This window comes from Stegostoma tigrinum, chromosome 34, assembly GCF_030684315.1.
Source record: "Stegostoma tigrinum isolate sSteTig4 chromosome 34, sSteTig4.hap1, whole genome shotgun sequence".
NCBI lineage: Eukaryota > Metazoa > Chordata > Chondrichthyes > Orectolobiformes > Stegostomatidae > Stegostoma > Stegostoma tigrinum.
In genome coordinates this window covers 17239309-17265748 of record NC_081387.1, presented here as the reverse complement: position 1 = coordinate 17265748, position 26440 = coordinate 17239309, and the positions used below count along the sequence as shown (strand labels likewise).

At 49.7% G+C, this 26440-nt stretch overlaps 2 protein-coding genes across 16 annotated transcripts in view; one reads left to right on the top strand and one right to left on the bottom strand.

The window, feature by feature from the left end:
- LOC125446329 (ras/Rap GTPase-activating protein SynGAP-like) overlaps positions 1 to 26440 on the top strand; it is a 746401-nt gene that overhangs the window by 662291 nt on the left and 57670 nt on the right. The gene's annotated exons all lie outside the window — the stretch shown is intronic.
- LOC125446330 (zinc finger and BTB domain-containing protein 43-like) overlaps positions 5281 to 26440 on the bottom strand; it is a 29628-nt gene continuing 8468 nt past the window's right edge. The window contains exons 1-2 of one of the 2 annotated variants that reach the window (XM_048519827.2): positions 15270 to 15501; positions 5281 to 6988 (exon numbers count right to left, since the gene is read on the bottom strand). In XM_048519827.2, the coding sequence (XP_048375784.1) occupies positions 5420 to 6955 (1536 nt within the window). In that variant the 5' untranslated portion in view covers positions 6956 to 6988; positions 15270 to 15501 and the 3' untranslated portion in view covers positions 5281 to 5419. Of the gene's footprint in view, positions 6989 to 15269; positions 15502 to 26440 lie in introns of those variants that run through there. The other variant, XM_048519828.2, reaches the window with a different exon arrangement.

Here is a 26440-nt window from a genome sequence, read left to right as displayed (position 1 = left end):
GTTCTTACTGAAACATCTAAACCCCGGAACCTGCAACAACTATTCCTGTCCCTGCTCTATCCATGTCTCCGAAATGGCCACAACATTGAAGTCCCAGGTACTAACTCATGCTGCAAATTCACCCACCTTATTCCGGACGCTCCTGGCATTGAAGTAGACACACTTCAAACCAACTTCTTGCTTGCTGGTGCCATCTTGCTTCCCTGAAACTTTATTTCGGACCACCCTACTCTCAACCTTTTCTATAGTCGAACTACAATTTTGGTGCCCAGCCCCCTGCTGAATTAGTTTAAACCCACCCGAATAGCCTTAGCAAATTTCCCCCCCAGGATATCGGTACCCCTCTGGTTCAGGTGAAGACCATCTTGCTTGTAGAGGTCCCGCCTACCCCAGAAAGAGCCCCAATTATCCAAGTATCCAAAACCCTCCCTCCTGCACCATCCCTGTAGCCACGTGTTCAACTCCTCTCTCTCCCTATTCCTCGCCTCACTAACACGTGGCATGGGCAACAAACCAGAGACAACAACTCTGTTCGTCCTAGCTCTCAGCTTCCATCCTAGCTCCCTGAATTTCTGCCTTAAATCCCCATCTCTCTTCCTACCTATGTCATTGGTGCCAATGTGGACCACGTCTTGGGGCTGCTCCCCCTCCCCCTTAAGGATCCCAAAAACACGATCAGAGACATCACCCACCCTGGCACCTAGGAGGCAACACACCAACCGTGAGTCTCTCTCGTCCCCACAGAACCTCCTATCTGTCCCCCTAACTATGGAGTCCCCAATGACTAATGCTCTGCTCCTCTTCCCCCTTCCCTTCTGAGCAGCAGGGACAGACTCTGTGCCAGAGACCTGTGCCCCACTGCTTTCCCCGGTAAGTCGTCCCCCCCACAGTATCCAAAATGGTATACTTATTGTTGAGGGGAATGGCCACAGGGAATCCCTGCACTGCCTGCCGGTTCCCTTTCCGTCCCCTGACCGTAACCCATCTGCCTTTTTCCTGTACTTGAGGAGTGACTACCTCCCTGTAACTCCTCTCAATAACCCTCTCTGCCTCCCGAATGATCTGAAGTTCATCCAGCTCCAGCTCCAGCTCCAGTTCCCTAACACGGTTTTCAAGGAGCTGGAGTTGGTGCAATTTCCGCATGTGTAGTCAGCAGGGACACTAGTGGTGACCCTTACCTCCCACATTCTGAAAGAGGAACATTCAACCCCCCTGACCTCCGTTCCCATTATTCTAAATTCCCAAGACTTAAAAAATAAAGAATAAAAAATAAACATGGCACACAGAACCTTTTTTTTGGTTAGAGGAGGAGATGGCAAGGCTACAGTTTATTGCCCGTCCCCAAATAACTTCCAGAAACTAGTGGTGACGCACCTTTTCAAACCACCGGAGTCCAAACGGTGTACGTACGTGTTCTGTGCTGTTGGGGAGGGAAATCCAGTTTCCAGGAATTCTGCAGTTTTGCTCCAGTGACTGTAAAGGAATGGCAATGTAATTCCAAATCAGCATAATGCGCAGCTTGGAAGGGAAGCTAGCTGTTTCCGTCACCCTTGCTCTCTGGACAGTAGAGGCTGCAGGTTGGGAAAGTGCAGTTGAAGGAAGTTTGACCAGTTGTTGCAGATAGTCTGTGTTGGATGGAGTGAACGTTTACATTGGTGGATAAGGTGCCAATGATTTTTTTTTATCTTGAAATGGTGTTGACCTTCTCTTTTGTTGATGCTACACCCCTCCAGGCAAGTGGAGATTATTGCATTTGTATTCCTGACTTGTGCTGTGTAGATTATGTGGTCAAATGGTGGGGAGACGGGAGGTGAGTTGCTTGCTGCAGAATAGCCTCTGAACTGCTCTTGTAGCCATGTATTCCATTCAAGAAGGTGTGATTGGTATGACCTGCCTTCTAGTGGCTAACAGGATGGCAAGGCACCAGTATCAATGGCCTGGATGTGCAAATGGATGGGAACAGCCTCATTCCGAAAAAGGGATTATTGGAGACACTGACCTGGCTGCAAATTTTAGGAACAGGTGACCTGGAAATGTCTTTCCCACACTATTTCACATTTATGTTTCTGCCCTGAAACAGCCAACACTGCAGCTGCAGCCTGTCTGCTGACATCAGGTCAACAATGGGGCAGTCTGAATGATCCAGTCACCTGCACTATCCACACAGGCCAACCTTCTTCTGTTTACGCTGGTGCCCATTTATCATCCCACTGCGCCACAACCACCCCCCTCCCCCAACAGCATTGATAGACAACAATATAGTAAAGACTGAGGTGACATGTCTGTCAGACCAGTGCTGTAGCGGCCATATGGCCTCTCTGCTAGCCAAACAGATTGCTGAGCCCAACTGCTTATTCTGTAGTAATGAAATGTGAGGCTGGATGAACACAGCAGGCCCAGCAGCATCTCAGGAGCACAAAAGCTGACGCTTCGGGCCTGAAACGTCAGCTTTTGGGCTCCTGAGATGCTGCTGGGCCTGCTGTGTTCATCCGGCCTCACATTTCACTATCTTGGATTCTCCAGCATCTGCAGTTCCCATTATCACTGCTTATTCTGTAGTGCTATTTTTTAAAAAAAACTGTAGACAAATTGCTAGATGATAGCTGAACTTGAGTCAACCCTGAAATGTACCTGCAGCCAGCAGGGGACAGGAATCAGGAAGGTAATCTCCTAGTTGATGCCCTCCCTCCATTGCTCTCCCGGACCAGAGAAGATTAAGGGGAGGTTTAGCAGAAGTTTTCCAAAAAATGTGAGGTTCTGACAACTTCCTACTGTCAGGAAAGCCTGGAAGATAGTTTCAAAAGGTGACGAACAAAGAGCCAGAAGGAAGTTGAGGATGGTTATTTTCATGGAGCTGATTATAATCAGGACCAAGCTGTGGGAAACACTGGCTGAGTACTTCAAGGAAAACACCGGGCAGGGAGCCACTGCAAAAGATCATGGGAGTGGGACAAGCCTGGCGCATCAAATGAGCCGGCAGTCACAACTGACAGTACAACCACACCTACACTGCATTATTTCAGTGAATGTTCCTATTGTCATCTTAACCAGTCTAGCTCTGCACTTTTATCATCCGTAAGGTAGAAATTCTTTAACCAAGTTATGCACAGAGGGCAGCCTTTTTCTTTCATGGGACATTACATCACTGGTAAGGCCAGCATGTGTCACCCATCAAAATAAAAACCAAAAGAACTGCGGATGCTGTAAATCAGGAACAAAAACAAAGTTGCTGGGAAAGCTCAGCAGGTCCAGCAGCGTCCGTGGAGGGGAAAACAGAGTTAATGTTTCAGGTGCAGAGACCCTTCCCCAGAAGGTTCTGACGAAGGGTCAGCAGACCCAAGACGTTAACTCTATTTTCTCCTCCACAGACACTGCCAGACCTGCTGAGCTTTTCCAGCAACTTTGTTTTTGTTCCATGCGTCACCCAGCCCTCATTGCACTGAAGAAGGTCGTCATAAACTGTCCTCTCAAACTGCTGTAGTCTATGGGGTGAAGGCATACCCACAACGCTATTAGAGAGGGAGTTCTGGGACTTTGACCCTGTGACAGTGAAGGGACAGTGATATTTTTCCAAGTCAGCATGGTCTGTGAGCTCGGAAGGGAACTTTCAGTTGGTGAGGATTTTTATTTTAAACTCATTCACAGGATGAGGGTGTCACTGGCTAGGCAGCTTTAATTGGCCAGAGGACAGCTAACAATCAACCACATTGCTGCGGGTCTGCAATCACACGTAGGCCAGGCCAGGGAAGGATAGCAGTTTCCTTCCTGAAAGGATATGAGTGAACCAGATGGGTTTTTCCAACAATCAACAATGGATTCACAGTCATCATTGTATTCATAATTCCAGATATTTACTGAATTCAAATCCCACCATCTGCATGGGCAGGATTCAAACCCAGGTCCCCAGAATGTCATCTGGTCTTTGGATTAACAGTCCAGCTATAATACCAGTGGGTCATCACCTCCAGGGTACTCCCAGTCATCTGCTGCCTTTGTGCTTCGAGGCTTTGAGGAGTTAGGAGGTGAGTTACCCTGCGCAGAATTCCCAGACTTGGAATTGACCGGCTTAAGAAGCCATTTCAGAGGACATTTAAGAGTGAACCACATTTCAGTGGGTCAGAAGGCCACGTGACCAGAGCAGGTAAATGACCTAAAGAGTATGGTTTTGGGTTTTAAACAATAATTAATGATAGCTTCATCTCTGATGCTAGCTTTCGAATCCAAATCTTTATTAAGTGAATTTCAACTCCTCCAGCTACGCTGGTAGGGTTTTGGACCATTGTGCCCATAGCCCTGGCCTGGTCCTCTGGAATGGTGGTCTACTAACATTACCAGGTTACCAACCTTGCCACCTGCGTAGTCACTCGAGGTCACAGTCGAATGAGTGCAATTAACTCCGAGCCCACTCAGTCACCAAACTTTCTTTATTCACAGGGACAGCAGTTAAAATTCCACACTTTTTTAAGAAAAAGAGACAAAAATAGTAAAGGACATGACAAAATTAAAAGCGGGAAAAAAAATGCTGACATTTCTGAAAGGAAAGCCAAAACACAGGCTTCATAAGGTCCATTACAGCTGCTGAAGTACTTTTTGAAGTGAAGACACTGTTGTGATGGAGGGAAGTGAAGCGGTCAACTTGCACAAAGCAAGCGCCAACCAATAGCAAGGCGATCATCCATTTCAGTGAGAGTGCTGAAGACGGAATCTTGCCCCTGCCCCCATGCTTACCTTGATACGCACCCCCGCCTCCCAACCAGACGGCTCTTACTTTGAAAGACCAAACGTAACATGCCTCCAACCTGACTGGCAGTACCAGCCTCAATATTCCGGCTCAGGTTCTTCGGAGGTAATTTGCATCCACAACCTTACAGCATGCAGGACATGGCCAACACGCTGGATTCTGAGGTTCCCTTTCTGTGAGAATCTAAGCAGTACCAAAGACCATCTCCAACCCTGACCAGTTTTAAATTCCATAAATATTATAAAGCAGAGGTGGCCATAAAAAATACTTCCGTGTGCAGCACCACAATTTACACACACACACACATATATATATACCTAAATATATATATATATATATATATCATTTGTTTTATATATATATACACTTAAATATTTCCTTGTAAAAATCGTCAGCATGCCCTGATTTAAAGGTAGGTGGGTTGAAAGCTGGCTCGGCTCAGCTGTGGGTCAGTCTCGTTTGAAATGTCCAGCTGGTCATGCCCTCGGCAGGTTTGGGATTGTGCTCGTCAGTCCTTTCCACACACCACCCCCCCCCCACCCCCACCCAACCCAACCCAACCCAACAACGACTTTGGTTCATTCATTCCCACACGTCCACTCGCAGCTTCCTTTAGTGAAGGGGGGGGGGGAATAAACGGGTGGAAGGGGAGGGGTGCAGGTGGTCAGAGGGTCTGGGTCAGACGTCAGAGGGCACGCTGAGGTCAGAGGGCACGTCGATGTCAGGGAGGGGGATGGGGACAGATGTGGCGGCGTGGTACAGCTTGGCACAGGCGTTGCGGTGGCGCGTGAAGCTGTCTCGCCACATGAACTTCTTGCCGCAGTAGTGGCACTCGTACGGCTTGTGCCCGGTGTGGATCTTCATGTGACCCATCAGGTGGTGCTTCATCTTGAACTTCTTGTTGCAGATAGGGCAGCCGAAGGGCCTGACATTGAGGTGCATGCTCATATGCCGGTCCCGCTGGCTCTTGTGGGCAAAGCTCTTGCCGCACTGGCAGGGGTAGAGCTTGTAGACGGCGCCGCCAGGGAAGTCAGAGCCAGCCGCTGCTCCTGCCTGCCCAGAACTGGGGCCTGGCTCACCCAGTACCCCGTAGGCACCATTCTCCTGGATCTCGCCAGGCAGCCCAGAGCCCTGCATGACTGCGCTCCCGGGGCTGCCCCCTGCTGGCCGCTCGAAGTGGAAGTCGTCTGAGGATCCGTAGTAGTCGACAGGCTCGTCGTAGCTGGGGTCCTCAGCGAACTCGTCATACTCCTCGGGCGCAAGGTGCTCACCAAAGTGGGCGGGCATCTCGTGCCCAGGGTCCTCCGGCTCCCTCTTGCCCATGGGCGGCACCAGTACAAAGTGCCGCTCCTCGTCCTCCTCCCCGCCACCGCCCGGTGACCGCCCGCCCTCCGCCTTGTCGCTCTTCACTAGGACCCAGCGCTTGTGCGGCACCATGCTGGGTTGGCTGTAGGTCTGCAGAGGGTAAGCACAGTCGGCGCCATCGCTCAACGCCCCAGCCTCACTCTCCCGACCCTCCGCCCCGAACCTCTCCCGATCGGCCGAGTTGCTGATGACATTGTCCTGCTCAGTCTCTTGGCGTGGTGAGGCTGAGCCCTTCTGCCCATCGTCCTCCTCGTCCTCATCGTCCTCCTCATCATCCCCTCCACCCGCCGCCCCTTCCTCCTCCTCCTCTTCCTCGTCCTCCTGATGCTGCTGCTGCTGGTGATGATGGCCCTCCACCTTGATGCCGTCATCCTCAGGCCTCTCGAACTTGGTGGGCAGCTCGGGACCGTGCCAAGGGCTGAGGTAGTTGCTGCTGCTGGGTGACTGGTTCTGGCTGGGGGCTGGGGCCGGGGGCTGACACTCCCGCAGCAGCTCGGTGCACTTGTCCACCACGTGCCACATCTGCAGGAAGCTAGCCACCGTCAGGTAGCTGACGATGTCGGGCGACAGGATGGTCAGCTTGCCTGTGTAGGATGAGGCCAGCACGTTCTCGAAGGCCTTGGGGCTCATCACACTGGGCAGTACGATGCGGCTGGCATTCTTCAGGAGCACTTGGTCATGGAAGTAGGGCGAGGAAGCAGCCAGAACTGCCCGGTGGGCCTTAAACATCTGGCCCTGCAGGTGGATGGTGATGTCGCACAGCTTGCCCTCCATCCGCTGCTGGTTCAGCTTCCTCAGCAAGTTGTTGCCAAAGTTCGGGAACTCCACCTGAAACATCCCAGGCTCCATGCGGGGGCGTCTTCTCCAAAGCCCAAGCGGTCCCTGCGGTAACGGTAGTGGGTCAGGGGAAGGGGCAAAAAACAAGCCGAATTAAAGTTTGCAAGAATGCACATTGCTGAAGACATAACCTGCCAAATGGCCAAAAAAGTAACTGCCTGGTAAATTATAAATTACACTCTCACGTTCGGCATCCCACGAGAGTCAAATATCCTATCCTCTGCCCAGCTGAACAACACTTTTTTCAGGAGGTAAAAAGAAAGGTAGACAAAGGAGAGCCAGTGGACATGATCTATTTGGGTTTTGAGGAGGCCTCTGCAAAACGCTGCCTGTTAAATAAGATGCGAGCCCGAGGTGTTAGGGGCGTGGTACTCACATGGATAGACGATTGGCGAACTGGCAGAAAACAGAGGTCATTGTTGGGACCAAAACTATCCAAAACATTATACATGGAATTGAGGGCAAAGCTGCTAAGTTTTCAGGAGACAGGTGGAGGGGCAGGAAGTGGTACGGAAGCAGGGAGGCTGCAGAAGGACTTAGACAAGTTGGAAGAGTGGGCAAAGAAATGGTAGATGTAATGCAATGTGGGAAAGTGTAAGGTATGCACTTTGGGAGCAAGAATAGAGGTGCAGGCTATTTTCTAAATGGGGAAATGCTTTGGAAATCTGAAGCACAAGAAGTGTCCTAGGTTTTTAAGGTGTCCAAGTTCAGGATTCTCCTAAGGTTAACAAGCAGGTTCAGTTGGCAGTTAGGAAGGCAAACACAACGTTAGCACTCCTTTCATTTACAAGGATGATCTCGGGGATGGAGAGCTTGTCATATTATTGCTGGAGATTGTCAGCTCCCTCACAGTGGGCAGCTTCCTCCAAATGTGGAACATTGACATTTACCAAATGCAGTCTACAGTGAAGTTCGTAGACAGCAGTTGAGGGCTCCATGAGTTTAGAAGGATCAGCTTGAAACTTGCAGAATACTGGATAGAGTGGATATGAAGCATATTTCCATCAGGAGGAGAGACTAGGACCCGAAATAATAGCCTGAGAATGAATGAATGAACAGCGCTACAGAACTGAGATGGGGAGGGATTCCTTCAGCCATAGGGTGATTAATCTGTGGAACTCATTGCTGCAGAAAGCTGAACAGTGTATTTAAGACAAAGATTGTGTTCTTGATTATTAAGGGAATCATGAGTTACAGGAAGAAATCAGGAGAATGGGTTTGAGAGACATATTAGCCATGATTGAACGGTGGACCAAACTCGATGGGTTGAATGTCCTAATTGTGCTCCAACATCTAGGGTCTTATGTCAAATCCCACCTGCTCCAGAGGTATGGCCAATCTAATTAATGAACAATACTGCGGTACTGCGGAGATATATAGAGTGCTGGAAGAGTAGCTACATCCCCAAACCAGTAGTTTGGGCTCTTGCTCTGAAGTAATGGGTTCAAATCCGACCCTAACATGCTGTTGGAATTGAAGACACTTGGTGCTGTGGGTCAACCTAATGAATAGGAGATCCTGAGCTTGAAACTCAGTGAAGCCTATTCCATTTTAAAAAGTGTTGTTGTAGTGGTCCCCGCTCTGGGGCTCAAGTCCCAAGCTCTGAATTGCTGTCTATGAACATCATTGTAGACTGCATTCAGTAAATGTCAATGCGCCACATCTGGAGGAAGCTGCCCACTGCCAGGGAGCTGACAATCTCCAGCAATAAGGTAACGATCTTGCCAGTGAAGGCAGTACTGACTGTAGTGGAAATTCACTTACCCCAGCCCCCCCAAAATCCTGTTCTTCAGGTAATGTATCTTCTTACCGTTTCAGAGGAACGTGCACCTCTGACAATGCCATCATTGGCTCCCCATCTACATTTGCCCTTGATGACGGTGAGCTGCCTTTGTAAATGGCTAGTCCGACTGATATCTGGACCAGTTTAGAAAGGCTAGCTAGGCCTTTTCTGATAGCAGTGACTATGAATCTGGTGTCACGTAGAGATCAGACCAATGAAGGACAGATTTCTTCCCTTTAAAAGGAGTTAGTGAAGTGTGATGGTTTCTTACAGCTAGCTGCAATAGTTTCATGGTCATCCTGACCAAGGCATGCTTTCAATTCCAAATTTATTAATTACCTGAATGCAAACTCATCAGTGTGGCAGGATGTGAACCCGTGTTCCCAGAAGGGTCTAGGCCCGAAACGTCAGCTTTTGTGCTCCTGAGATGCTGCTTGGCCTGCTGTGTTCATCCAGCCTCACATTTTATTATCTAGGAATCTCCAGCATCTGCAGTTCCCATTATCTCTGACACTATTAATCTCAATGACTAGCCCAGGGACATTACCAAAACATACCACCAGAAATGTCTAAAACACGACCTGAAAGAAGGTTTTACATTGTAATTTGCCTCGCGATGATCTCGGGTCAGGACAATCACAGGAAGTGCAGTCATTGTTGTAACACAGCATATTATTTACACACAGAGATATGTCAGCAATCTGATCATTAACATTCACTAAGTCTTTGTGAGCCCGACCTGCTAATTGCATTGCATTGTATAATGTGCATATGGATAATGATGGGATAGTGTAGGGGGAGAGGCTTAGATTAGTTCACAGGTCGGCACAACATCGAGGGCCGAAGGGCCTGTTCTGCACTGTATTGTTATATGTTCTATGCATGCTGTAGATTCCTTCTCAACCCTGTTGATATCCATCAATGTTAGTGATTATGACCAGATCAGTTTGTTTCAGTGAAACTAGGTCTGCTGTAGCCCAATTGGTATGGGTCGAAGTCCTGAGTTTGAAGGCTGCAGGGTCAGTCTCAACACCAAGCCTGATCACACAAAACAAAAACAAAGCTGCAGTACTGAGACAGTGCTGCACTTCTGAAGGTGCCATCTTTTTGATGTGATTTTAAATCAATGCCCCATGCATCTGCTTGAGTGGATGCAAACGATACCATGGCTGTATCTCGAAGAACAAGTGAGATATTCCCAGTGCCTGAGGCAATATTTCACCGTCTGTTAATGCTGCAAAAAAAATTACCTGTTCATTATCATGTTACTGTTAGTCACGGCTTGATGTGCATAAGTTGACTGCCACACCGCCTCCTCAACAATAGTGACTACATTTCAAACATTAGCTGAAAAGTACTTGTAAATGTTACAGAAATTCAGGCCTTTTTGTAAAAATATTTTTGAGGAACTGGGGGTGCCAGGAATGGCCTGACAGCAGGAGCTCAGCCTTGTACCTGGCAACCCTCTCAATTCATGATTGAAACAAGTACACTGTGCATAAACTTCCAGCAGTCAATCCACATCCAATTACTCAAGAGTGAGGCTCTTGATCAAGACAATACCTGAAGCACTCAAATATGACTGAACAGCACAAGAGGCCATTCAGCCTCCAACCTGCACTTCCCCCCCCTTCTTTTCACTAGGACCTGGGTGCCTATAAAACCTCTCCATCCTGCTACCTGTGCCAGTTCTCAGCTGCATCCATCTACTCTCTCCCATGATTGTTTAAAGTTTTGGTTTCCAAGGAGATTTTAAAACAGAGTAGTAGGTGAAGATTATGCATTCTGGTTTCATCATTGTTTCCGATGGAAAGTTGTGCTTAAAAAGAGAGACTGTCCTAATGTGGTAGACTGCTGTGAGTCACCAACTGGATGAAACCAGCACCAAGACCTTGTACAGGAAAGGGGAGGCCTGAACCAGCAGGAATACATTAGAAAACAGAAGTCTGAGGTGTGATTTAGGATAATTCTATTCAAATCTAGGAACAATCATAAGGAGAGCAATAAGTATGTCCAATAAAGTATTCAGGTGAAACTTTAGTCAGACAGTGATCAGAACACAAAACTGTCAACCACGGAGAGTATCGCTGAGGTGAGTATTATAGAAGGTGCTCAAGTGAGACAAGTACATGAGAGTGAAAGGTGTATGAAAAAGGAATAGATTTGATGACAAGGTGAAATGAAGTAGGGAAGCAGCATATTTGGCATAAATAGCATCCCAATGCTTTCTTCTGTGTCGATTCTAAATAACCTCCCCCTTCATTACTGTAAGGATCATTTTTAATCATTAGATAACAACTCACAGAGCAGTAGACATAGCTTTGACTTTCTGCCAAAGAAGAATGCCTACTCAGAATTAACATGAAACTGGTTAAAGGCATCTGGGGGCTGTTGGGTGTCTGCTACACACTGTCCCCACTTTGCACTTCTTCCTCCTTTTCACATGGGTTACGGAGATGCCTATAAAAACCTTCCATCTTGGACTCTCCACCTTCTGGCTGGTTTAAAGGCCGTCATATTATTAAGCAGCTAGCAAACACTTCCACTCTTCACAAAGGCAGAAATCTGGAGATCTGAAATGCAGCTTATTGTGTAACTCACCATCTGGAATGTGTCTCAGGCCTGCTCTGGTCAGGAACATAGCAATGATTTATTCAGCCTCCATTAAAACCTCTCATGCCATTCTACTTAACACTGTCTTCTCTCCACGCACTTGACATCATTCCTAAGGAAAGGCGCTGAACCACAGTCACGTCGCCGTAATCATGGCCAAACCATTTGTATTACCTCTATTTTGATTTTCTGTGGATTCTACAATCTTTGACAGCAATGCTTTAGATCTGTTCTCGGGATGTGGTTCTCTCATGCAAAGCCAATACACATCATCCACCCTGAGAGAAGCTGGAGGGGTGTGTTCTTCTTGAACCAATCCAACCCACTGGGTGAATGGGTAGCTGCAACGATGAAGTTTATTAAATTCGGCTACTTTGGCACTCTAGCTTTAAATTTATGCAAGCAGTTCAGCAGTCTGACAGTAAGCCTAGGTGGTTTGATTGTTCAAGATTAAAAGGAAGGCTTAGATTATTTTGCTAAGAGCTTAGAGACATAGCCAGCAGTCCCTGAGCTTACAATGAGTATACAGGAGTCTTCCAAAGTCACAGGGAAGTGCTGTAGTAGTCATTCTGTAAACTGCCTTTCTACTTTTATGATTTGAAGGAAGTTGAGAACAACAGAGCTAACTAAAGGCAAGTCCATTGTGTTTCACGTTGGCATGGAGAAAAGAGAGCAGAAAGAGCCATTGCGTACAGGCCTCCCTACAAATCAAAGATCACAAACAGACAGTTCAGTGTGCTTAGCATTATGAAAAGGCTTTTTTGGCTTTGCAAACTATTGCCATAAAGATAGAGGGAGACAGTGTCAGTCTCTCATTGAAGAGAGCATCCTGCAGCTGCATTGTTGCATGGCCGGGGAACGAGGAGCATCAGAATCTGCTGATAGCAGGTAAGAAATTTGCTGGAATCCAATCAAAGAGCCTGGAAACAGCCACTCAAAGTTAATGCTGGGCAAAATGGGGATACAGGAACCTGATGGAAGCTGAGAGCAGTTGTGGACTGTTTGTTAAAAATAATTCCAGGGAAGAGTCCAAGGGGTGATAAGTAAAAAGGGGAAATTGCATTCCCCATGGCAACACCCCGAGCAAGAAGTGGCGATGTCATTTTCCATAGTGTGACGTAGAAGTGGCCTACAAAAAGAAAATAGTGTTTAGTCAGAGCTCCTTTTTTAGTAATTTGGTGCAGTAAAAGATTTCCAACAAAGAAACTTTTCCATGTCATTCTTCTGGGTTGCAACTGAAAGTTCGGATCACTTTTAAAAAGTCTGCACAGAGATCGAGACAGTGCTCCCACTGTGTTGTTTGGTAGCAAGCCCAGGTTATTGACCTTTTGGTGATGAAGGAACAGCGATTACTGCCCAACATAGGACTAAGTTAGACTCAGAGGGGAACTAGTGTGGTGGAATCCTGATAATGCCACTTTGCTTGACCTTCTACGTGATACAGGTCACCGGCTTTGGAGATGTTGTCAAAGATGGTTTGACAACAACACAGAAGACAATATACATTACAGTCCTGGTACAGCAGAGGCTGTTTAGTCTAATGAATGATCAATCAAGCAGACTACTTAATGCTGGATGCCCATCAGAAGGAAGCCCTGGCTTGATCTACAGGTGGCACTCACAACAGGATATTCATGCTCTGATCTGCTCCAACAGGCCTAGACGTTTATAATAGCACTGGGTCAAGTAGAGTTTCTTGTTTTGCAGCAAAACCCCTGAGGATGTTAATAGTGGGGGTCCCATGCTTTTAAAATACAAGCAGGAGATGGTTCAAACTCTTATAACAGATAGTCACAGTCAACACTTGGACAACATGAAAGTAGCCTGCCACTCAGCAGCAGCCAAGCATCGACACTGTCCAGGTCTGGCTGCGAGCAGGCACAGATGCCTTCAGAACCTGATGAGTTATAGAATCAGCTGAACATTGTGCAACCAACAGATCACGTCCTCACTTCTGACTTAATATTAGAGGAAAGAGTATTAATGAAGCAGAGAGAGAAACAAACATCTGCATTTATGTAGCACCCAACCTAAAACAAAGTGGAGTCACTTCAGTTAAAAAAAAGTGGCAGCCAATTTGCACACTGCAAGTTTCCACAAGCAGCAACGTGACAACCACCAGATAATTTGCTTTTTAATGATGTCAGTTGATTGTTGAATATCGAGTAGGGTTATTTCCCCTGTTTTTCTTCAAAGCAATATCATGGATCATTCACCTAAGAGGACAGACAGATTCATGTTTAAACATGCTCATTCAAAAAATGCAGCCAACCCTGCACACTGACACTCCAACAGCGCAACACGTCCTCAGAACTGACCCCCCAACAGCGTGATGCTCCCTCAATACTCTATATATTCTATATGACAACGGAATAGTGTAGGTTAGTTGGGCTTCAGATTGGTTTCACAGGTCAACACAACATCAAGGGCCGAAGGGCCTGTACGGCGCTGTAATGTTCTATGTACTATGTTCACTCTCCAAATAACACGAGGCTCCCTCAGTGCTGACCCTCTGGCAGTGCCGCAATCCCGCAGGACTGACCCTCCGACAGTGCGGCGCTCCCGCAGGACTGGCGCTCCCGCAGGACTGACCCTCCGACAGTGCCGCGCTCCCGCAGGACTGACCCTCCGACAGTGCCGCGCTCCCGCAGGACTGACCCTCCGACAGTGCCGCGCTCCCGCAGGACTGACCCTCCGACAGTGCCGCGCTCCCGCAGGACTGACCCTCCGACAGTGCCGCGCTCCCTCAGGACTGACCCTCCGACAGTGCCGCGCTCCCTCAGGACTGACCCTCCGACAGTGCCGCGCTCCCTCAGGACTGACCCTCCGACAGTGCCGCGCTCCCTCAGGACTGACCCTCCGACAGTGCCGCGCTCCCTCAGGACTGACCATCCGACTGTGCAGCGCTCCCTCAGGACTGACCATCCGACAGTGCCGCGCTCCCTCAGGACTGACCATCCGACAGTGCGGCGCTCCCGCAGGACTGACCCTCCGACAGTGCGGCGCTCCCGCAGGACTGACCCTCCGACAGTGCGGCGCTCCCTCAGGACTGACCCTCCGACAGTGCGGCGCTCCCTCAGGACTGACCATCCGACAGTGCCGCGCTCCCCCAGGACTGACCCTCCGACAGTGCCGCGCTCCCTCAGGACTGACCATCCGACAGTGCCGCGCTCCCTCAGGACTGACCATCCGACAGTGCCGCGCTCCCTCAGTACTGACCCTCGGACAGTGCGGCGCTCCCTCAGTACTGACCCTCTGACAGTGCGGCGCTCCCTCAGTACTGACCCTCTGACAGTGCGGCGCTCCCTCAGTACTGACCCTCTGACAGTGCGGCGCTCCCTCAGTACTGACCCTCTGACAGTGCGGCATTCCCTCAGTACTGACTCTCTGACAGTGCGGCGCTCCCTCAGTACTGACCCTCTGACAGTGCGGCGCTCCCTCAGTACTGACCCTCCGACAGTGCGGCGCTCCCTCAGCACTGACCCTCCGACAGTGCCGCACTCCCTCAGCACTGACCCTCTGACAGTGCCGCACTCCCTCAGCACTGACCCTCTGACAGTGCCGCACTCCCTCAGTACTGCACTGTATTATCAATCTCTATGATTGTACACGTTGAACAAAATGAGCCGTTCTGCCTTATTCTGTGCCCAAGACGGTTTGCTGCCGCCTCCCAACATTTACAAACAGTTGCACCCCCAACCAACCCACCAGTCACTGCAAATCCCTGGGATTAGTCCCATACACTTGATAGGAATTGCAGCCTATCTTCTAATTGACCCTGATGAAAAGCCAAGTACCTCCTGCGAACCTCCACGGTGTAGAAAATGTTTACAGATGGAATCCCGTCCATCACCCCCACCCTCCCACCCTCCCGCGGGCCGGTCTCCTCTACTCGAGTCCGAGGCTGTTTGAGGAGAGGCTGAGGCCTACCTCCCTCCTTGCAGCGTCCGGGAGAAGGACAACGCGGCAACCACTTTTTGCACAGGACGATGTTTTTCAGGCAGCGCTGTCCGGTCTAGAGGCGACTTTTGGACCCGGCAGCGGCGGCGGCAGCGGCTTCTTCATCTCCCGGGGGTCGTGGGGGGTGGGGGGCTGTAACCCGGCACTCGGCTCTTTCCGCCACTACTCGGCTATTTCTAGTTCCTGCCAGACCGCACGCCGACACTCAGCTCTTTCCGCCACTACTCGGCTATTTCCGGTTCCTACCTGACAGCACGCCAGCACTCGACTATTTCCGCCAACTCTCGGCTATTTCCAGGTCCGCTCGGACTGCACGCTGGCGCTCGGCTATTTCCGCTACCACGCCAGTATATCCCGATTCCTGATCAGAGATAATGGGAACTGCAGATGCTGGAGAATCCAAGACAACAATGTGTGGAGCTGGATGAACTCAGCAGGCCAAGCAGCATCTCAGGAGCACAAAAGCTGACGTTTCGGGCCTAGACCCTTCATCAGAGAGGGGGATGGGGAGAGGGAACTGGAATAAATAGGGAGAGAGGGGGAGGTGGACCGAAGATGGAGAGTAAAGAAGATAGGTGGAGAGAGTATAGGTGGGGAGGTAGGGAGGGGATAGGTCAGTCCAGGGAAGACGGACAGGTCAAGGAGGTAGGATGAGGTTAGTAGGTAGGAAATGGAGGTGCTGCTTGAGGTGGGAGGAAGGGATGGGTGAGAGGAAGAACAGGTTAGGGAGGCAGAGACAGGCTGGGCTGGTTTTGGGATGCAGTGGGTGGAGGGGAAGAGCTGGGCTGGTTGTGTGATGCAGTGGGGGGAGGGGATGAGCTGGGCTGGTTTTGGGATGCGGTGGGGGAAGGGGAGATTTTGAAGCTTGTGAAGTCCACATTGATACCATTGGGCTGCAGGGTTCCCCAGTGGAATATGAGTTGCTGTTCCTACAACCTTCGGGTGGCATCATTGTGGCACTGCAGGAGGCCCATGATGGACATGTCATCTGAAGAATGGGAGGGGGAGTGGAAATGGTTCACGACTGGGAGGTGCAGTTGTTTATTGCGAACCGAGCGGCTGTGTTCTGCAAAGCAGTCCCCAAGCCTCCACTTGGTTTCCCCAATGTAGAGGAAGCCACACCAGGTACAAAGATACGGTGTACCACTTCGGCAGATGTGCAGGTGAACCTCTGCTTAATATGGAAAGTCATCTTGAGGCCTGGGATGGGGGTGAGGGAGGAGGTGTGGGGGCAAGTGTAGCACTTCCTGCGGTTGCAGGGCAAGGTGCCGGGTGTGCTGGGGTTGGAGGGCAGTGTGGAGCGAGGTTCCCCCACCGCATCCCAAAACCAGCCCAGCTCATCCCCTCCCCCAACTACATCCCAAAACCAGCCCAGCCTGTCTCTGCCTCCCTAACCTGTTCTTCCTCTCACCCATCCCTTCCTCCCACCTCAAGCCGCACCTCCATTTCCTACCTAGTAACCTCATCGCACCTCCTTGACCTGTCCGTCTTCCCTGGACTGACCTATCCCCTCCCTACCTCCCCACCTATACTCTCCTCTCCACCTATCTTCTTTTCTCTCCATCTTCGGTCCGCCTCCCCCTCTCTCCCTATTTGTTCCAGAACCCTCACCCCATCCCCCTCTCTGATGAAGGGTCTAGGCCCAAAACATCAGCTTTTGTGCTCCTGAGATGCTGCTTGGCCTGCTGTGTTCATCCAGCTTCACACTTTAATATCCCAATCCCTGCTCACTCCCACACCCGACTACTCGGCCATTTTCGCCTTCACTCGGATATTTCCGACAACTCGGTTCTCCACCTCGGCCTCCATTCTTAAAGAGCCATGATCTCTGTCTCTAAAAGCAAACCCTCTGGGTGTTTGCCCATTTTTGACAGCTAACCACCGTCTTACCCTCCACACAAGCAGATATTTATCAATGAATCCAAAGAAGGGCCTAGGATTGTTTTCCTCAGAACTGAGAAAGCTGATTGAAGTCTACAAAATTATGATGACCATAGATAGGTTGGATAGGAAGCTAGCACCATGGTATCAACACCAGCTGAGTTTACTATGATAGGCTCTCCTTGATTATTGTCCCCTTGCCTAAAGCCCTGTTACCCTCAGGTTAAACGACCAGCACCACCATCTCTCATTAGACAGCAGCCCTATGCTCTGGTAGAACTACGGTACCTTTCGATAGTTACAAAATTTTCCACTTAGTGGAGGGGCCAATCACCAGAGAGGCAGAAATTTACTGTAAAAGGCAGGAGATTTAGAGGGGATTTAAAAATGTCTTCACCCAGAGAACAAAAACAGAAGTTGCTGGAAAAGCTCAGCAGGTCTGGCGATTTCTGTGAAGAAAAAAAGTCGTGACATTTTGGGTCCAGTGATCCTTCCTCAGATCAGACCCCAAATGTCAACTCTGATCTTTTTTCTTCACAAATGCTGCCAGACTTGCTGAGCTTTTCCAGCAACTTCTGTTTTTGTTCCTGATATGCAATATCTGCAGTTTCTTTTTGGTTTTTATTCACTCAGAGAATGATCGGTACCCAGAATTCACTGCCTGAAAGTTGCAGGAACCATCACAAAATTGAAGACGTATTTTGACATTCAGTTGGAGTGCCAAAGCGGACAAAGCCTCAGGCCAAGTCCCTGAAAATAAAAGTAGGATAGGTCACTGCTTGGTGAATTGTGCAGGCACAGTCGGTTAAATGTTCTCTTTCCTTGCTGTAAAACTCCATGACCATATGACTGGATAAGTCTATTGATGATTCAAGGTAATTGTGGTGCCTCACGATGATCCAAGGAGATGATGAATTTCAGTTAATGTTCTCCTCAGAGCTAGAAAGAGATCTGGTGAATGTTTGATAGAGGAATTCAAGATCATGAGATGTCTGGACAGCATAAGACAGAAGAGCAGAAGTGGGCCATTCAGCCAATTAAGTCTGCTCTGCCATTCAGTGAGATCATGGCTTGTCTGATAATTCTCAACTCTACTTTCCTGCCTTTTCCCTACAGCCCTCGATTCCCTTACTGATTAAAAAATTATCTCAGCCATGAATATACTTAATCATCCAGAAGCTACTAAGCTCTGTGGCAAAGAATTCCACAGACTCACAACCATCTGAGAGAAGAAATTCCTCATCTCTGTCTTAAATGTGCAAACTTTACTGAGATGATGCTCTCTGGTCCTAGACTCTCTCTCAAGGGGAAATAACCTTTTCACATCTATCCTATCAAGTCCTCTAAGAACCTGGTATGTTTCAATAAGTTCACCTGATTCACCTCTCATTCTACAATATTATAATCAGTGCAGGCCCAATCTACTCAACCTCTCCTCATAAGTATTATAGAACAGAGAACTCTAGGGGTTCAAGTTCATAGCTCCTTGAAAGGGATGTCGCAGATAGATAGTGTGATGAAGGTGGCTTTCAGCATGCAACTTTCATCAGTCAAATTATTGATTATAGGAGTTGGGATGTCTTGTTGCAGATGTACAAAATGTTGGTAAGGCCATATTTGGAATACAGCATGCAGTATTAAACTAGAAAGAATGCAAAACGATTTACTCGGATACAACCTGGACTGGAAGGTTTGAATTATCAGAAGAGGCTGGATAGGCTGGGACTTCTTACCCTGGAACATAGGAGACTGAGGCGTAACCTTATAGAAGTCTATAAAATCATGACAGGCTTAGAAAGTCTAAAACTAGAGGGAATAGGTTTAATAGTGACAGGGGAGAGACACCAAAAGGTCGAAAGGGACAATTTTTTCCACAAAGTGTGGTGGGTGTTTGGACCAGGGTGCCAGAGGTGGTGGTGGAGGCATGTATAATTTTGTCAATTAAGAAACATTTAGACAGGTATGTGGATGGGATAGGTATGGAGGAATATGGACCCAACACGGGCAAATGGAACTAGCTTAATTGTGAAAATAGGACGGCATGGACAAGTTGAGTTGAAGGACCTGTTTCCATGCTGTAAACCTCTATGACTCTATAAGAGAACACTCCATTCCTGTATCAGATCAGTAAACCTTCTTGGGACTGCCTCCAATGCCAGTATATCTTTCCTTAGATAAGGGGCACAATTCTAGAATAGAAGGTAGATAGGTAGAAGCTGTTCCTGAATTGGCAGGACTGAGAACCAGAAGGCACACACCAAATCAAGGTGATTTGTAAAAGAAGCAAAAGGTGATATGAGTAAATACCTCTTTTTGCATTCAGTGGTTCGAATCTGGAACAATAAATTGCAGCAGAGGCAGAATCAAAAGATAACCAGATAACTATGTGATGAGTGAAGAAAAACAGGGGGTAGGATCGCAAGGAAATAGTGGAGGTGGCTGAGCAGGTTGCTTTTACAGAGAGCCAATAAGGACACGATGGGACAAATGGCCTCCTTATGTGCTGTAATGGTTCAATGGCTATGAATTAAATTGATAGTTCAAAGGGTTGAGTGGCCAAACTGCTGATCCAGGCTTCCTTTGGTCAGCTTGGGTTTACAATTTATGCATATTGCATCTGTTACTGAACTCCTCCCTCCAAACACGAACCTTACCTCTGTCGCTCTGTTGCCCTTTGATACCATCTTGTCGATTTTACAACTTTTGATTGGAGACAGCACCGGGGAATACATTTTGTAGGTTATTCTCAGCCCTGCGCGCACACTGCCTTATGCCTCTGTGTTCTCATTCTGTGACTTCATGAATGGGTCAAGTAGGTTGTAATGTTCTGCATTCATGACTTCACTGGCAGAGAAAGGGTACAGATTTACAACGAAGAAACCAAGTCACTCCTCTCCTATCCCAATAACCTGTTCCTCATTTCACCCTCCTGTTTTACCTAGCTACACCTATAAATGCATCTGTCCTATCCAGCTCAACTGCTCTACACAGTTCTTAATAATGTCTGAAGAGGACATTTCTCCTGAAGTCCCTCTTGTCCTCACTAATGGATAGTTACAGACCCTAGTTTCAGCTCCCTGCACAAGCAAAAACCTCTCCTCCCCATCTATCCTTTGAATGACTCCTATTAAACCACCCGTCTTTCAACAAAAGGAGCCCAGTCTCTTCAGTCTTAGCTGGTAGTTGTCTTCTCTCAGTTCTGGTATCATTTCAATTAACTTATTTTTGTATCTTGTCTGGATACGTGTCATCCTCCTTTGATAGTGAACAGTCCATTGTGTTCAAAGTAAATGTTTAAGCCAACATTTCTCTCAGGCTGACATACTTCAATGTGCGTGTGGGCTGGGGGGTGAAGTGAGTTTGGGGGTTGGGAAAAGTCTTGGGGAGTCTACCTGTTCACAATCTGCTAGGCTTTTCTAAAGTGGCATCCCAAACTCTGAGGCTGCTATGGCCATCACTGAGCTTCAACCAAGCTCCAACAACAGTGTGATAGTAAGCACTGCTCCTCCAGCTCCACACAGTGTTACAAAAACTGTGTTCATGTTCCAACAAACCTTGGCTCTCTCTTTAAGCCCCTAGCCCAGACTTGCAGTTCCTACCGAGGGGCTGCGACAAATTTCAAGCTTAGGCAGGGGTCCACAGTGGGAAAACATTTGGCAAATATAGTCCCTGATACAATGTAGGCAACAAGGCAGCTAATTTGTACTCAGCGTACCTCCACAAAAGAAGTGTGATGCTGACAAGATAATCTCTTCTTCTTGTGGTGTTACTGGCAGGACAAATATTGTTTCAACACCCTATGATTTGTATGCCTTTGTAATGTTATGATCTGCGGTACTGCGCACAAAACAAAACTTTTCACCCTTCTTCGATACATGTAACAACAATAAATCAAATCATATTGGTACACTGAGGACAGCTCGCCCTTCCTTTAATCAAGAGGAGTATCATTGGAAGTTTTGCATATCCATACAAGCAGTTGGATAGACATCCAAACAAAAAAAATCAGCTCTCTGGCAGTCCAGGGTGGAGGTATACTCCCTCCCAATCTTCAGACTCTGAAGTGAAGATGCCAGCAATCAAAAAGTAAAACGCTGAATGGTTTGTCAGGTTCTTACTTATAGATTGAGAGCGCTCTGACAGAGGTCTTTATAATTAAAAAATGATTCTCATAGAGTAGGAGAGTGAAGCATCAGCAGGCAATGAGCTAAAGACTCTCCTTCAGGCACAACACTGATCATCGAACAAACAAGACCAGAACACAAGATCATTCTTGTACAATCATCACAGATAAATCCAATATCAAACTTTGAAGTAACTTCTTCTACCCAACACATATTGGGAATGTGGAACTCAATCGTGCAAAAGGAGTGGTTTGGTTCAAAAGGATGTTATGGTTGCAACAGGAGTAGCAGTGTTCAGGCTTCACATTTCTTTCCTTCACAGCTATTTTTTCTTAGAACATAGAACAGCACAGTACAGGCCCTTCTGCCCACGATGTAATGCCGGTCTATTATCCTACTAAGATCAATCTACCCTGCATACCCTACATTTTACTATCCTCCATCCGAGAGCCACTTATAAGTCTCTAAAGTATCTGACTCCAAAACCACCGCCGGCAGAACATTCCACATGTCCCCCCGCCCCCCAACTCTCTGTGTGAAGAACCTACCTCTGACATCTCCCCTATACCTCCCTTTAATCACCTGAAAATTATGTACCCTCGTAACAGTAATTTCCACCCTGGGAAAATGTCTCTGACTATCCACTCTATCTATGCCTCTCATCATCTTGTACACCTCTATCAAGTCACCTCTCATCCTTCTTTGCTCCAATGAAAAAAACTCTAGCTCCCTCAGCCTTTCCTCATAAGACCTGCCCTCCAGTGCTGGTAAATCTCCTCTGCACCCTCTCTAAAAACTTCCACATCTTTCCTATAATGAGGTGACCAGAACTGAACACAATATTCCAACTGTGATCTAGCCAGCTCCTAAATTCAAGTCCCCTGACAACGAAAGCCAACACACCATACACCTTCTTTACAACCCTATCAATTTGGGTCACAACTTTGAGGGATCTATAGACATTGAATCCAAGATCCCTCTGTTCCTCCACACTGCCAAGAATCCTGCCATTAACTCTGTATTCTGCATTCAAATTCGACCTTCCAAAATGAATCACTTCACACTTCTGGGTTGAATTCCATCTGCCACTTCTTTGCCCAGTTCAGCAAATGTCAATGTCCTGTTGCAGTCTACAAGAGCCCTCCAAGCTGTCCACAGCTCCACCAACCTTCGTGTCATAGGCAAACTTACTAATCCACCCTTCCACTTCCTCATCCAAGTCATTTATAAAGATCACAAACAGCAGAGATCCCAGAGCAGATCCCTGCAGCACACCACTGGTCACAGAGCTCCAGGCTGAATACTTTCCATCAGCTACTATACTCTGAGTTCTATTGGACAGCCAGTTTTGTATCCAGACAGCCAAATCTCCCTGAATCCCATGCCTCCTTACTTTCTGAATGAGCCAACCAGCGTGAAAAGGACAAATCCTTACGTTATTGTAAAATGGTTACAGCACAGAAGGAGGCCATTCAGCCTTTATGTTAATGCAAGTCCTCTGTAAGTTATTCACAATGATGCCACCTTGTCTTTTCCCAACAGTTCTGAAACTTCTTCCATTTCACATGATCCAGTTGTCTTTTAAAAGTCTCGACTGAACCTAGCTCGACTGCATTTACAGCCAGCACGTTTCAGATCCTAACCCGTCACTGTATGACAAATTTTCATGGCGCCGCTTCTTCATTTCTTGATTACATTAAGAATCTGTTGCCCTTCATTCACAAACAGTGGTGCAGGGCAGTGTCACTGTTCTGATAATCCAGAAGCCCAGTCTAATGTTCTGGAGACATGGGTTGATATTACACCATGGCAGATGGTGAAAGTTAAATTAATTTAATCAATCAGGAATAAAAAAAATCTAGTCTAATAGGGACCATTTTTTTTATATTTGTTCATGGGTATGCAGTTGTTCCATTCCTAATTGGCCTGGAGAAGATGGCAGTGAAATGATTCACTAATATCCTTGACGAAGGAAATCTGCCATCCTTACCTGGTCTGGCCTACATGTGACTCCAGACCCACAGCAATGTGGTTGATCCTAAATGCCTGCATCAGACTGCTTCCAAAATCCATCAAAACTGGACAGACCATCCATGTTCAATCTAGGCACAGGAAATGATCGTGACGTCACTGAAAAAGTAATCACGCTGAATCTTGGGCTTGAAAGGCAGGGCACGACTTGAAACAAAATTATGCAGGAAGTCTGCTGACGCTTATCTTGATGTCAGGAGCAACTTACTGTATCTTTATACATTTGCTGATCAACGAGGGGAATTTCTCATTAGGCAGTAGTGATTTGACAAAGAAAGTGATTATAATTTAATGAACATCTTATTAATATCACAACTCACTTCATTAACATTCAGCTTCCTATCTTACCAAACAAGTTCAACATCTGCATTCTTGACATGGCAGACACAGCAGGTTCCTGGTGACTGCAGCTCACCACTAGCTGCAAGGAGTCTCCTTGTTGTCAGATCCAAACAGCATCTCACGCACCCCTTGTCCAGAGACACTGGTATCTGAAATTTGAATGCTTGCGCTGTTTATGCCTTTCTTGGCTGTGCCAGTTAGCACAGTGACATAAACCAGGCAATGTGCGTGGGTCAGCAGTCTCATCCACGCGGGTGTACATCTGCTATATGGCAGTTGTTTTGTCAATCTCACACTTGCTCCATGTGGCAGCAGTTTTTATGTGTAACATGCAAGCAGCCTTGACTCAAAGTCTTAGAGAAGGAGACATTGAGTCATACAGGAGAAAAACAGATCCTTTGATCCAACTTGTCCTTGCCGACCAAGTTTTCCAAACTAAACTAGTCCTGCTTGCTTGCATTTGGCCCATATCCCTCTGAGTCCTCACCAAAGTCCATGGAGGCACTCGGCAGTCTGAGGGTGTTGCACTTAAATGCACACTGTATATGAGACAAGATAACTCAGCTGGTAGCATAGATTGGTGGCTACAATATTGCAGGCATCACATGGCTACCAGGGTATTAGGGATGAGAATCAAATACTCAAGAATACACATCCTATCGAAAGGATGGGCAGAGGGGGTAGGGTTGCCTTGTTAGTAAGAAATGTAATTAATTCAATAGCAAGAAGCAATTACAAGCTCGGAAGGTGTAGAAACTGAGAGCGTACAGTTGAGGAACCACAAAAGGAAAAGACCTTGATATGTACACACCTCCTAGCAGCAGTCAGAATGTGGGGCAGATAAGTAACCAGGAGATAGAAAAGGCAATGTAAGAAAGGCACTATTACACTAATAATGAGGGACTTCAATGTGTAGGTGGACTGGGAAAACCAGGTTGGTGGCAGATCGTAAAAAAATACATTTGTGAAATGTCTACGAGATGGTTATTTTGCACAGTTTGTGGTAGAGCCCCACCAACCCCCCCCCAACCCCCCTGGTCCCCCACCCAACCCCCCCCACCCCCCCCAACCCAAACCCCCCGGCCCCCCAACCCCACACCCCCCCACCCCCCCCAACCCAACCCCCCCACCCCCCCCACCCCACCCCCCCCCCCCCCCCACACCACCCACCCACCCCACCCCCCCCACCCACCCCCACCCAACCCACCCACCCACCCACCCCCCCACCCCCCCAACCACCCCCCCCACACCCCACCAACCCCCCCCCCACCCCCCCACATACCCCGCCGCAACAAACCCACCCAACCCCCCACAACCCCCCCCCCACCCCACCCCCACCAACCAACCACCCACCCCCCCCACCACCACCCCCCCACCCCCACAACCCCCCCCACCCCACCCACAACCCCCCCACCCCCCCCCCCACAACCCCCACCAACCCCCCCCCCAACCCCCCCCCCACCACCCCCCCCCACCCACCCCCACAACCCCCCCCCCCACACCCCCCCCCCACCCACCCCCCCCACCACCCCCCCCCACCCCCCCCCCCCCCCCCCACCCCCCCCACCCCCCCCACACACCCCCCCCCACCCCCCCACCCCCCACCCCCCCACCCCCCCCCCCACCCCCCCCCCAACCCCCCCCCCCACCCCCCCCCCCACCACCCCCACCCCACACCCCCCCCACACCCCCGCCCCAACCCCCCCCACAACCCCCCCCACAACCCCCACCCCCCCACCCCCACACACCCCCCCCCCCCCCCCCCCACCCCCCCCCCCCCACCCCACCCAACCCCCCCCTCAACCCCCCCACCCTCCCACCAACCCCCCACGCCCCCAACCCACCCTCCCCCCCAACCCCCCACCTACCCCCCCCACGCCCCCACCCACCCCCCCCCCAACCCCCCCCCCCCCACCCCCCCAACCCACCCCCCCCCACGCCCCCCACCCACCCTCCCCCCAACCCCCCCCTCCCCCCCAACCCCCCCAACCCACCCCCCCCCACGCCCCCCACCCACCCTCCCCCCAACCCCCCAACCCACCCCCCCCACGCCCCCCACCCCCCCTCCCCCCCCAACCCCCCACCCCACCCCTCCCCCCCACCCCCCACCCACCCCCCCCCAACCCCCCAACCTACCCCCCCCACGCCCCCAACCCACCCCTCCCCCCAACCCCCCAACCCACCCCCCCCACGCCCCCACCCACCCTCCCCCCACCCCCCCAAACCACCCCCCCACGCCCCCAACCCACCCTCCCCCCCACCCCCCCACCACCCCCCCCCCCGCCCCCCAACCCACCCTCCCCCCAACCCCCCCCCCCCCCACGCCCCCAACCCACCCTCCCCCCCAACCCCCCACCCACCCCCCCCACCCCCCCACCCCCCCCCCCCCACCCCCCGACGCCCCCCAACCCACCCTCCCCCCAACAAACCCCCCCACCCCCCCCCCACCAACCGCCCCCCACACACCCCCACCCCAACCCCCCCCCACCACCCCCCCCCACAACACCCCCCCCCCCCCCCCAACACACCCCCCCACCCCCCCCCACAAACCCCCCCCACCCCCCCCAACAAACCCCCCCCAACCCACCTCCCACAACAACCCCCCCCACAAACCCCCCCAACAACCCTCCCCCCACCACACCCCCCACACACCCCCCACACCAAAACCCCCACAACCCACCCCCCACAACCCCCCCCAACCCACCCCCCACAACCCACCCCCCACAACCCACCCCCCCACAAACCCCCCCCACACCCACCCCC